This window comes from Muntiacus reevesi, chromosome 1 (genome assembly GCF_963930625.1).
Source record: "Muntiacus reevesi chromosome 1, mMunRee1.1, whole genome shotgun sequence".
NCBI classification, from domain to species: Eukaryota; Metazoa; Chordata; class Mammalia; order Artiodactyla; family Cervidae; genus Muntiacus; species Muntiacus reevesi.
This window is the reverse complement of record NC_089249.1, coordinates 77,810,435-77,823,288: the sequence shown is the minus strand read 5'-3', so window position 1 is coordinate 77,823,288 and position 12,854 is coordinate 77,810,435. Positions and strand designations below refer to the sequence as shown.

The following is a 12,854-nucleotide window of genomic DNA, read 5'->3' as shown; positions in this document are numbered from 1 at the left end:
TCTCATGGTGACCCAAACAAAATCATCATGAACAAACTCCAGTAGGTCATTAGGTTTTGTCTCTACAAGAATCCTTAGGTCCTCCATATCTTCACAGCCTGCTATGTTGTAGCTATTCAGCTAGCTCTGTGTAGGCCCAATATAGAGTGAAGGGAGTACTGTGATTCAGGTCCATAGTTCGTCTCATGTTTGTTTTTATTTTTTACTTTTTTACAGTATTAGAGATTATATATTTGCATTTTCCAAGTTTTCTGTGATAAAGAAAATTACTTGTCATCCATAAAAACATGATTATAAAAAGATCAAATAACCTAGAAGTAAATAGAGTAAATAATATAAAGCCCTCTTTTCATTCCTCCTCTTCCAATCCTAGTGCCTTGGGCAAAGGAAACCATCAACAGCTTGATATGCATTATTACAAATGTTTTTCTAGACACGCACAGACACACATATGCCATACATATGTAAACAGCTTCCATATGTATGTAAAACCATATGTATGTAAATAGGAGACTGCAATTAAATATTATCGTGCAACTTGTTTTCCATAGCACTTTGTCTTACAAATATTTTCATGTCCACATTATAAACCTGTTTTTATTTGCTGCAGAGTATAGCATGGTAAGAACTGACATGTACTAACTCAACAATTTCTTCATTTATGTACAATTATGTTGTTTCTAATTTATTATTATTTCAAAAAGTGCTTCAACACACATTCTTATACCTGATTCCTAGGACATTTGCATAAAGATTTTTTAGACTACAGTCAAGAGTTTTAAAATCAGAGTCTTGTTTATGTTGTTTAGTTGCTAGGTCATGTCCAACTCTTTGTGACCCATGGACTGTAGCCCTCCAGGCTCCTCTATCCACGGGATTTCCCAAGCAATCATGTTTGTTTATAAACCAACAGATTTCCCCACTGCCAAATCCATCAGGAAAGAGTCAGTCTATTAAGCATTAAAAAGCAAGAGAAATGGACTTTAAACCTTGCTCCCCACATAAACCACAGTCTTGGGATGTCCACCTTCTATGCAAATATACATGGGTGGTAAACATAATCTAGAGCCTGATTTGGATCTCAAATGGGTTTTTTTTCCCCAAGTCAAATATGGAATTAATGTTAATTATATTCTATGTCAGGCAGACTTCATATAACTTCTGTATCACTGATGGCTGCTTTCATCATAGCTACCACATGTTCATTTGTAATTACTTTCCCAAAGATGAAATTTCACTTTATGCAACCAGAGTTAGTCAATTAGACATATATATATATATATGATGTGATTCTCAAAAAAAGCCAATGCATGAGACTTCCCTTTGTGGTCCAGTGGTTAAGAATCCACCTTCCAATGCAGAGGCCTCAGGTTCGATCTCTAGTTAGGGAACTAAGATCCTATGTGCTGTGCAACATGGCCAAAAAAAGTTTTTTTTTTAATTGGGGAACATTTAGCAAGAAAAGAATGTTTTAAGAAGATATACGAGTATTCTTCAACTAGAGGAAAGGTCATATGAAAGAGGAGCCGATATTTCCTCTACAGGGCTGCAAGGAACAGAATCAGACAGACAAAAACTATAACAGGTATTTTGGGTCCAGGAGGTAAATCTTCCTTACTATCAGAGACAGAATGGACTCCCTCAGGACTACCTCCTGCCTTGTCACAAAAGGTCAGCACAAGCCGGACACGTGCTTGTGAAGTAGAAGAAAACACAGTCCCCAGCTTTAAAGAGCTTGCTGTGCTGCACCAGAATGCTTTAGAAGTCTTCAAGTGGCTCTCATACCTTAGTATTCAACAATGCATATTCCCAGGCCCTACCCATGGGTCCCGATTCTTCAGTCTGAGGTGAGCCCCCAAATCTGCATTTTTCAGTTAGCACTCATGAGGGACCCATACTAGGGTGGTCGTGATAAAACTGTCCCTGAAACGCAATTTGAAATATACTACCTTAATCACTCTGCCACATCTCTCACGCCACAAATAGAAAGACTGTCCTCGCTCACTGCTTTCAAATACTCCAAAACTTATCTACCTATGGAAATATATGACATTATCGTCATAGTTTATTTTTGTTTTAGTTGTTTTATTGGAAGTGCTCGGATGGGGAATACATGTAAATCCATGGCTGATTCATGTCAATGTATGACAAAAACCACTACAATATTGTAAAGTAATTAGCCTCCAACTAATAAAAATAAATGAAAAAAAATAATAAAAATAAAAATAATGTCATATATTCCATCTCCACATGTCTATTTGTCTTTTACAACTATTTCTTTAAGGAGGAAAACCTAGATCATAATAATTGCCCTACAAATAACCTGGAATTAGATAATATTAACAAAGCTAAATATACAACAAAGAAAAAACAGAACACCCACCACTCCTTTTTCCACCACTTCCTTCAGTTTAGAGCGTGTCATTTTGGGCTCCTAAGAAGGAAAATGAGAAAAAAATAGTCAATAAAAATCATGGAGTGACTGAGTTTGTCCCTAACTGTTACATTATTTACAAACTTCCAAATGACCTCCTTCCTATACTTTGCCAATTTACAGATAGCTCTGTCTCATGACATTCAAAGAACAAGAACTACTCACAAACATTGGCATATCTTCCGTCTCACTGATGGCTGCTTTCATCATAGCTACCACATGTTCATTTGTGATTACTTCCTGGAGAAAGGAAATTTCACTTTATGAAACAAAGATGTATTATCCAGATAATACTCATCTCTATATAACTCTGCTAGATATATGTAGAGGATAAATGAGAGCTAGATACTCAAATGGCTTCAAATCAGGGTAAAGCAAAGCAACTGAAAGCAAAGAAGCACATTTTGGAGAAGCACACAGTGTTCAACAATGCAGTAAGCAAATGCATCAACCTCGTTAGCTGACACTAACAGGAATGGTGCACATAAAAAAAAAAATTCTCCAGTAAAAAAAAAAATTCTCCAGTTAACTATCTGCTTAAGAGAAACAGTAATAAACAACAGCAGTTTTATAAATAGTTGTACTTCTACATAGCAAAGAAGAGAATTTGCTTATGAATGCAAAGTACTGTAAACTGTTAACTGGGCATCTTTTCAGACATATCCACCCACAAGAGTAAATCCATTATCATCTCCCATTATCTTTGAATCTACTAAACAAGAAACAATCAAATCAGTGGAAGGAAGCTGAGGAACAGTTTGTCCTCCCAATTAAGCTCTTTCACGTGTGTTCACATTTCAAACTTGTGCCAAATGCAAAGAGAAAGCTACCTTGAAATGTAGAATATTTTACCACCAGGAACTCATAAAATTAGTAATTAACATACCAAGACTGCAAAGTTTCCTAATTATTTCTACTTGCCTCCTGTGAAAGAGCTGTGTTCCCATTACACTACTGCCCCGGTCATACTCACATGAAGGATGTTTCGCACGTTGACTGCGGTCAGGTTGTGCTGCTTGGCGCCGTCCTCTAAGGTGCGGTCAAGCATGTCATCCAGCTTCAGGTCACAAGACAAAGTCCTTTCTTCTTGATCCCTTCCATCTCTTTTCCTCTTGGTACCCTTTTTCTTTTTTCGCCTTTTCTCATTTTCTTCACTGTCATGCTCTTCTGCAAATAAACCAAGAACATCACCAGAATACCAAGGCAACTGTTCCCAGAACACAACCCAAGAAGTCAGCAGTGAAAGAAAAACCACCTTCCAGCTGTCTGGTCCTAGAAACCAAAGAAGCCTAGGGTGGAACAGTGGTGAGAATGGCAGAGGCGGTGATAACACAGCAGTAACATCCAGCATTCCCTGAATATTCCTATCAGGTCAGGCATTCTTCTACACACTTTATACACATTACTTCACTTACTCCTCATGACAACCATACAAGGTAGGGACTGTTCTTTTCCCCACTGCACAGAGGAAGAAACTGAGGCAGAAAGATTAAGAAACTTTCCCAAGAGATAATAATGACAAAGCCATGTTCCGAGGCCAAGCACTTTAGGTCTAGAACTGTCTTAATTATTACTCTATACTGCCCAGGTAATTCATCAGAAATCCAAGGCTTACGTCTCAGATCTACAACTTAACTGGGTTACCTTGGCAACAGATTCTTAATTTTTTTCTTTTGTAAAATACAGATATCTTCCCATCAGTGATGCCATGCAGATTAAGTGAAATAATACCTATCAAAGTGCCTTATAACCCATGAAATATTATATAAACATAATTTATCATTATTATTATTATATTACTGAGTTTAGAAAACAGAAAAACAGGAGTAAACCAATAAAAACATCCATTCTGAATCATATTAAAAAGGGGGGAGGAGATGAAGTACCTCTATTCTACAAGAAAGGAGCACATATATAACCAGATAAAAGGAAAAGCCTCTTGATTATTTAGTTCAGTTGCTCAGTCGTGCACAACTCTTTGCGACCCCATGGACTGCAGCACGACAGGCTTCCCTGTCCATCACCAACTCCCAAAGCTTGCTGAAACTCATGTCCATCGAGTTGGTGACGCCATCCAACCATCTTCTCCTCTGTCATCCCCTTCTCCTCCTGCCTTTAATCTTTACCAGCATCAGGGTCTTTTCCAATGAGTCAACTCTTCGAATCAGGTGGCCAAAGTACTGGAGCTTCAGCTTCAACATCAGTCCCTCCAACGAACACCCAGGACTGATCTCCTTTAGGATGGACTGGTTGGATCTCCTTGCAGTCCAAGGGACTCTCAAGAGTCTTCTCCAACACCACAGTTCAAAAGCATTAATTCTTCAGCGCTCAGCTTTCTTTATGGTCCAACTCTCACATCCATACATGATTACTGGAAAAATCACAGCTTTGACTAGACGGACCTTTTTGGCCAAGTAATGTCTCTGCTTTTTAATATGCTGTCTAGGTTGGTCATAGCTTTTCTTCCAAGGAGAAAGCATCTTTTAATTTCATGGCTGCAGTCACCATTTGCAGTGATTTTGGAGCCCAAGAAAATAAAGCCTGTCACTGTTTCCATTGTTTCCCTATCTATTTGCCATGATGAAGTGATGGGACTGGATGCCATGATCTTAGTTTTCTGAATGATGAGCTTTAAGCCAACTTTTTCACTCTCCTCTTTCACTTTCATCAAAAGGCTCTTTAGTTCTTCTTCACTTTCTGCCATAAGGGTGTATCATCTGCATATTTGAGGTTACCGATATTTCTCCCAGCAATCTTCATTCCAGCTTGTGCTTCATCCAGCCCAGCATTTCATATGATGTACTCTGCATATAAGTTAAATAAGCAGGGTGACAATATTAGTCTTGACATACTCCTTCCCCCATTTGGAAACAGTCCGTTGTTCCATGTCCAGTTCAAACTGTTGCTTCTTGACCGCCATACAAATTTCTCAGGAGGCAGGTAAAATAGTCTAGTATTCCCATCTCTTTAAGAATTTCCCATAGTTTGTTGTTATCCATACAGTCAAAGGCTTTGGTGCAGTCAATAAAGCAGATGTTTTTCTAGAACTCTCTTGCTTTTTTATGATACAACGGATGTTGGCAATTTGATCTCTGGTTCCTCTGCCTTTTCCAAATCCAGCCTGAACATCTGGAAGTTCGTGGTTCACATACTGTTGAAGACTGGCTTGTAGAATTCTCGTAAATCTTGAGGTAGATTATCACACAATACCAAAATGAGGTGTTCATTTCTCTGAAACTTTTTGGTCTACTACCGAAATAAAACAAGGGATTAGAGAAAATTAACATCAAGACAATCTTCTTGGTTTAAAAAGGTTTTACGACCTGCAAGCTGCACTCTGGTAATATTTATTCTATGAAAATTAGTAACTTCAAACAACTGCTTCTTCACTTATGAATATATATGAAGAATTTGGTAAAAGCTTATAACATTCTATCAATAATTCTTCTTAAGGAAATAACTACATATGTAATTATTGAGCAAACTCTGGGAGATGGTGAAGGACAGGGAAGCCTGGCATGCTGCAGTCCCTGTGGTCACAAAGAGTTGGACACAACTGAGCAACTGAAAACAACACATGTAAAGACTAATCAAGTTATTTATTTCAACATCAATTACTTATGCAAAAACATGGAAAACACCTAAATACCAACTGAAGAAAAACACACAACCTGAAAATTGCAAGTTATGTTTATTATCCTTACTGAAGACTAAAGCCTTGAAGTCAGCCTCTCAGATGGTTCTGAGGAGCTGCACCATAGAGGTTAAGGAGAAGCCAGGATATACAGAAGTTTTTGTTGGAAAAAAAAAGATATGTAATTGAACATCAAAAGATTACTGTTAACTGCAAAGAATGACATCTCAAGTTAATGATTTTAGTGCTTTTCTATGTAAAGGAAGATGCAAGAGTTGTCGGTTCACTGGAGTTATTAGCTATGCATCTAATTATCTAGGGCCAATATCCTTTTTTCTCTATCCTGAATTCCCCTCAGGGCACACCCTTGGGGTGAGGAGTGTGCTGTGGCTACAGTGGCTTGTGGGTTGACAGTAAGCAACATTCATTCATTTTTTTTTTCATTCATTCTTTACTGAAAAGGCAGGTACCACTTTTTGTGTGCCCAGGCAATATGAAAAAAGAACGGTTAAGTGAAGTGGTACACCCATATACTGGACTGTAACTGAGCCATTAAAAATAACCATATGTTGAATGGAGAGAATGGACTTCATGCATGCATGCACCCACCTCCCCCTCATCTTTCAAGAGGCTTTTGTTGCTGCCTTGGCATGAAGGTCAGTTAGAACATCTCCTGAACACTGGGTTCAGTCCCTTTTATGTAAGCCTGGGGGGTGGGGTGGAGTGGACAAGTTAAAAATGACTACAAAGAATTTTTAATAATATAGAAAAAAATTGGTAATGATTTTTGAGAAACAAAAGGTAGAATTCAAACATACACACCTTATATTTGTATAACAAACTAAAATGGACTATCCTGAGGTACATCCCAACACAGTGATAGATGCAAAAGAAATATAAAACTCTAGAATGCATCAGAAGTGATAAAGTGATAAAGCTCTTCACTGATGGTCATTTGAGAAAGCAGCAAAAGGGGAATCATGTAGCATAATACACAACAAAACTTTCTAAAACCTTTGTATTCATCTTTTCCCAAAGTCTTTCTTCTCACCTCATTTACCTCTTTTCTCCATAAACTCCAAAACTCCTCTCTCTCTCACCACTCTTAAATCTCCTCTTTGCTCTTCCTGTCCCTCTTGCATCCTTTCTCATGCAGGTCAATCTAGCCAGTTCCTGGTTTCTGTAATCCACCTTTCCCTCCTCATTTCATCAGCACTTAAACAAAGGCCCAGTACATGCAGAACAAGAAAAGGATTTCTGACACCTGAGGAAGTTTTGATTCCGCTTCATATTTATAACCTATCAAGTTCTTAGTAACACTGTCAAATGCAAATCTAACTCAGGAGAAAAAAGTTTGAAAGACACAAGTTAAAACTATTACTATTATACTAGAAATAATAAAGTATGTTATTAGCTAAAAAGTAACCTAATAACTAAAAATCTTCACTACAAAATTTAACCTAAAAAATGTAACCAAAGTTCATAAAAGACCAAAAAAAGAAAATTTACAATGGAAGCAGCTAAAAATGTATAAAATTATATATAGACAACTGATGAGTAATCACATTATCCTTTAAAACAGTGCTTCTCAAACTCTCTGTGGCGAATCCACTGTAGACTCACATTTTTATAAAATAAGAATATAGCCATACTGTCAAATGTTACAATTTTTACAATGTTACCAATGCCAAATTTTTAAAGTTTTACTCTGTTTCCATGAATTATTTGTTTCAAACCAGTAACAAACAGTTGTCAACTAGCACTGGTTTTCGGACCACATTTTGAGAAATACTGCTTTAAAATACACACTGAAAAACGTTTATTAACTCCAATAAAAATACAATAAAAACAAATTAAAAGAACTGAGAAGAAAAGTTATCACAGGATTAAAATGGAAATAATAAAATTTACTACAGAAAATATTTTTTAATGGAAAAGGCATTGGAGTTAACCATAACTCCCATTTAGAACGGTTATCTTACAAAAATCGAAGTAATGACTGTGGGGTAAAACCATCCCAATCAACTACATCCTCCTAAATCACATCACACATACTTCTCCTCTGATTTCTGGTTTTAAGGCTGAGTTTAATAGAGAATGTGGGTCTATATGGAAAATTTAATACATTCCAATACACTGCACAGACAATCCAAGAAAGAACAGATAATTCAATTACTTCTTACTCTGTTTTAGAACTAACCTTTTATTTTACTTTTAAAATACTGAGATACCATTGACATTGACTCTAAGAATTTTTAAAAAACTGAAATTAAAAAAATTTTAAAAGGAAGCTGCGCCATAAAAATCAGGCTAGGATAAAGAAGGAAATCTAATTTTTCCTTTTATGAAAAAGGTGAGATATGGCCAAAAATCAAGGTATTCACTAAGGAGCAGATTTAATGAGGTAAGCAATATATTGAAAGTAAATCTACACTGTAAATGTACTGTAAAGTGGATGATTTCAATAAAAATATGGGTGGGTTCTGTAATATCTGCATCACCAAAGCTGCTCTGGTGTATGAAAAAAGCTGCTTAACAGCCCTGTCACACAGCCAGGACTTCTGATTCTGGCCACAACAATGTATTTTTTATCAGATGAAACCTTCATGCCAAAAACAACTGTGGAATTATATAAAACTATAAAATCACATTAAAGCAGAATAAAATATATACATCAGTCTGAAGGCACTGGATAACAACCCCTACAGACATGATTTAAGGAGTTGTCATCCTTCAGAAAAGGGAATCACACAAGGAGAATCCAAGCTGAAAGCAGCATTCTTGCTAGACTAAGTGATGAAACCCCAGAGGAGCCACCCACTAGAAATACAGGGCACCATCTAGAAATAAGTAGAAAGTTGAAACAAAGAAGTCTTAATATAGCATAAAACAAACACTAGGCTGAATTTTATTCACCCTCCAAAATTAGCTGCCTGCTTGAGGAAAACATAATCATCTCTGGAGAAAGATAACAACACCAAAGCCTCTAGAATTTTTCAGCCACATTGTCCACTATCCAATTGAAAATTACAGCATAGTAAAAACAGAACCAAAAGGCCAAAACACCAGGGGGTGGAGGAGGGTGACAGGTGACAGTAAAAACAAGAACGAACTGTGAGTGAGTCAGATGCAGGAAAAGGGATTTTTAAATAATTATGATTAATACATTCAAGAAAATAAAAGAAAGATGGAGAGTTTCACCAGAAACACAGAATCCAGTGCTAAATTGGCATGAAAAATTAAATAAGTAGACACAGTAAAACAAAGAACTAGCAAACTAGACTACAGAACACCAGAAACTGATGCATGAAGGAAAAAAGAAAAGAATATAGAGAAAAACAAATATATACAGGACATGGTGAAAAAAATCTAACATATGTATAACTGGAATACCAGAAGAAAAGGAGGATAGAAATGATATTTTAAAAATACTGACAAGGATTTTTTTAACTGAGAAAATATCAAATCTCAGATTCAAGTAACTCTACAATCCTAAAGAGATAAAAAGTGAAAACCCACTGGTGTTCAGAAGCTTCCCTGGTGACTCAGTGGTAGAGAATCCAACTGCCAATGCAGGAGATACAGGCTCAATCCCTGGTCCGGGACGATCTCACATGTCTCAGAGTAACCAAACCCATGTGCCACAACTATTGAGCCTGTGCTCTAGAGCCTGGGAGTGCAACTACTAAGCCCACGCGCTGCAACTACTGAAGCCTGAGGACCCCAGAGTCCGTGCCCCTCAGCAAGCCACCACAATGAGAAACCCACAGACTCTAACTGTGGAGTAGTCCCCACTCGCCATAACCAGAGAAAAGCCAGAGCACCAACGAAGACCCAGCACAACCAAGAACAAACAGATAAATCTTCAATAAAAAAGAAAAAAAACAAGTATTATGGGCTTTAAGACAATTGAAGAAGTAAAATACAGTATCAACACGAAAGACAGAAACAGATACATGGAATAAAACTGTTGCGAAGTTCTTACACTGTTTGACGTGGTAAAAGCACTAATTTAAGATAGACTATAGTAATTTCAAAGACTGTATATTGTTAATATATAGAGCAACATGTGAAAGAAAAATAAAAGAAGACAAAACTGGACTTCTCTCGGTAGTTAAAGAATCTGCCTCCCAACGTGATCCCACTCTTGGGCATATATAGAGAGAAACATGGTCCAAAAGGATTCATACACCCCAATTTCCACTGCAGCACTGCTTACAAAAGCCAAGACATGGAAGCAACCTAAATCCATGACAGACGAATTGACAGACGAATGAATAAGGAAGACATGGAACATACATACAATGGAATATTACTCACCCATTACAAAAAAATGAAATAATGCCATTTGCAGCAATAAGGGTGGAACTAGAGAGTGTCAAACTGAGTGAAGCAAACCAGACAAAGAAAGACAAACATCTTATGACATTTCTTGTATGTGCAATTAAAACAAAACAAAACAAAAATAATACAGATGAACATGAACTTATGGTTACCAGTGGGGAAAGGTGGAGGGGAGGTATAGTTAGGGAATTTGGGACTGATATGTACACATTGTTATGTTTTAAATGGATGGGGACTTCCCTGGCAGTTCAGTGACTAAGACTTCACACTCTCCATGCAGGGTGCTCTGGTTCGATCCCTGAACAGGGAACTGACCACATGCCACATGCCACACTAAAAGATCCTGCATGCTGCAACAAAGACCAAAGACGCCACAGGAGAATGGATATATGTGTATATATGGCTGAGTTCCTCTGCTGTCCACCTGAAACTACTACAATACTGTTAACTTGCTATGTTCCAATATAAAATTAAAACTTGGAAAAAAAAATTCCACATGCCACAACTAAGACCCAGTGCAGTCAAGTAAGTAAATTAAAAAAATGTTTTAATGGATAAGGTCTTCCTTGGTGGTCCAGTAGTTAAGACTCCACACTTCCACTACAGTGTGCACAGGTTCAATCCCTGATCAGGGTACAAAGATCCCACATGCTACACAGTGTGACCAAAAAAAAATAAACATAACCAACAAGGAACTGTTGGCATAAGGAACTTTGCTCAATATTGCATAAAAACCTCAATGGAAAGAATTTGAAAAAGAACAGATACTTGTACATGTATAACTGAATCAGTTTGTTGTACATCTGAATTAACACTGTTAATCAACTATATTCCAAATAAAAAATTAAAAAGAAAGCAAAAAAGTTGGTTCTTTAAAAAAACTGATAAACTGCTAGCAAACTTATCAACAAAAAAATAAGACACAAAAAGAGGACTTCACTAAAATTAGAAATAAAAAGATGACCTCAATAAAAATCTTAAAGACATTCCAAAATGAGTATTACAAACAACTTTATATCAACATATTTGACAATTCAGAGAAAATGTATAAACTCCTTGAAAAACACAACTTACCAAAATGGAAACAAAAAGAAACAGGAAATCTAAATAATCCTATAACCATTGAAGAATTTAATCCAAAACTTAAAAGTCTTTTGACAAAACTTTAGGCCTAGCTAGCTTTCTTGGTTAATTCTTACAAAACATTTAAGAAAGAAACAACACCAGTCTTCTATAAACTCTTCCAGAGAATACATACTGATGAAAAATTTCCCAATTCATCTTATAAGGTCAGTATAATCCTAACACCAACACATGAAAAAGAAAAGAAAATTAAAGCCAATATCTTCCATAAACAAAGACACAAAAACCTCAGTATACTGGAAAATCTAATACATCATGACCAAACAGGTTTATCCATGAAATGCTAATTTGGTTTACTTCAGAACCCAATCAATGTAGGGACTTTCCTGGTGGTCCAATGGCTAAGACTCTGTCCTCCCAATACAGGGAATGGGTTCAGTCCCTGGTCAGAGAACTAGAACCCACAGTGCAGCAACTGAGAGTTCGGCATGCCACAATTAAAGATCCTGCATGTCTCAACTAAGACTTGGGTGCAGCCAAATAAATGCATACTAAAAAAACACCCAAAACAATCAATGTATGTTATTAGGCATATGTACATGAAAACAAAGTTTTAAAATATGAAAGCTATATTGAATAGTAGTGGTAAGAGTGGGCACCCTTGTCTTGTTTCTGATTTTAGAGGAAATGCTTTCAATTTTTCTCCACTGAGGATGTTTATTGTGAGTTTGTCAGATATGGCTTTTATTATGTTGAGGTATATTCCTTCTACGCCTACTTTCTGGAGAGTTTTTATCATAAATGGGTGTTGAATTTTGTGAAAGGCTTTCTCTGCATCTATTCAGTAATCATATGGTTTTTATCTTTCAATTTGTTAACATGGTATATCATATTGACTGATTTGCGAATATTGAAGAATCCTTGCATCCCTGGAATAAAGCCCACTTGGTCATAATGCATGATCTTTTTAATACGTTGTTGGATTCTATTTGCCAGAATATCATTGAGAATTTTTGTATCTATGTTCATCAGTGATACTGGCTTGTAGTTTTCTTTATTTTGTTTTAGTTTTCTTTATTTCTTTGTCTGGTTTTGGTATCAGGGTATTGTTGGCCTCATAGAATGAGTTTGGGGATTTTCCTTCTTCTGCAATTTTTTTGAATACTTTGAGTAGGATAGGTGTTAGCTCTCCTCTAAATTTTTGGTAGAGTTCACCAAATTCTACCAAAGAGTAGAGCCATCTGTGAAGCCATCTGGTCCTGGGCTTTTTCTTTGCTGGAGGTTTTTTGATTAGCCACAGCAATCAGAGAAGAAAAATAAGTAAAAAGAACCCAGACTTCAAAAGAAGTAAAACACTCA

The 12,854-nt window shown here is 36.6% G+C and overlaps 1 protein-coding gene across 9 annotated transcripts in view; it reads right to left on the bottom strand.

The window, feature by feature from the left end:
• Nucleotides 1–12,854, bottom strand: part of LOC136144509 (GON-4-like protein) — a 90,347-nt gene that overhangs the window by 54,024 nt on the left and 23,469 nt on the right. For all 9 annotated transcript variants that reach the window (XM_065902429.1, XM_065902422.1, XM_065902416.1 and 6 more), the window contains 3 exons: nt 3,408–3,601; nt 2,600–2,674; nt 2,384–2,434 (listed from right to left, as the gene is read on the bottom strand). In XM_065902429.1, the coding sequence (XP_065758501.1) occupies nt 2,384–2,434; nt 2,600–2,674; nt 3,408–3,601 (320 nt within the window). The remainder of the gene's footprint in view (nt 1–2,383; nt 2,435–2,599; nt 2,675–3,407; nt 3,602–12,854) is intronic.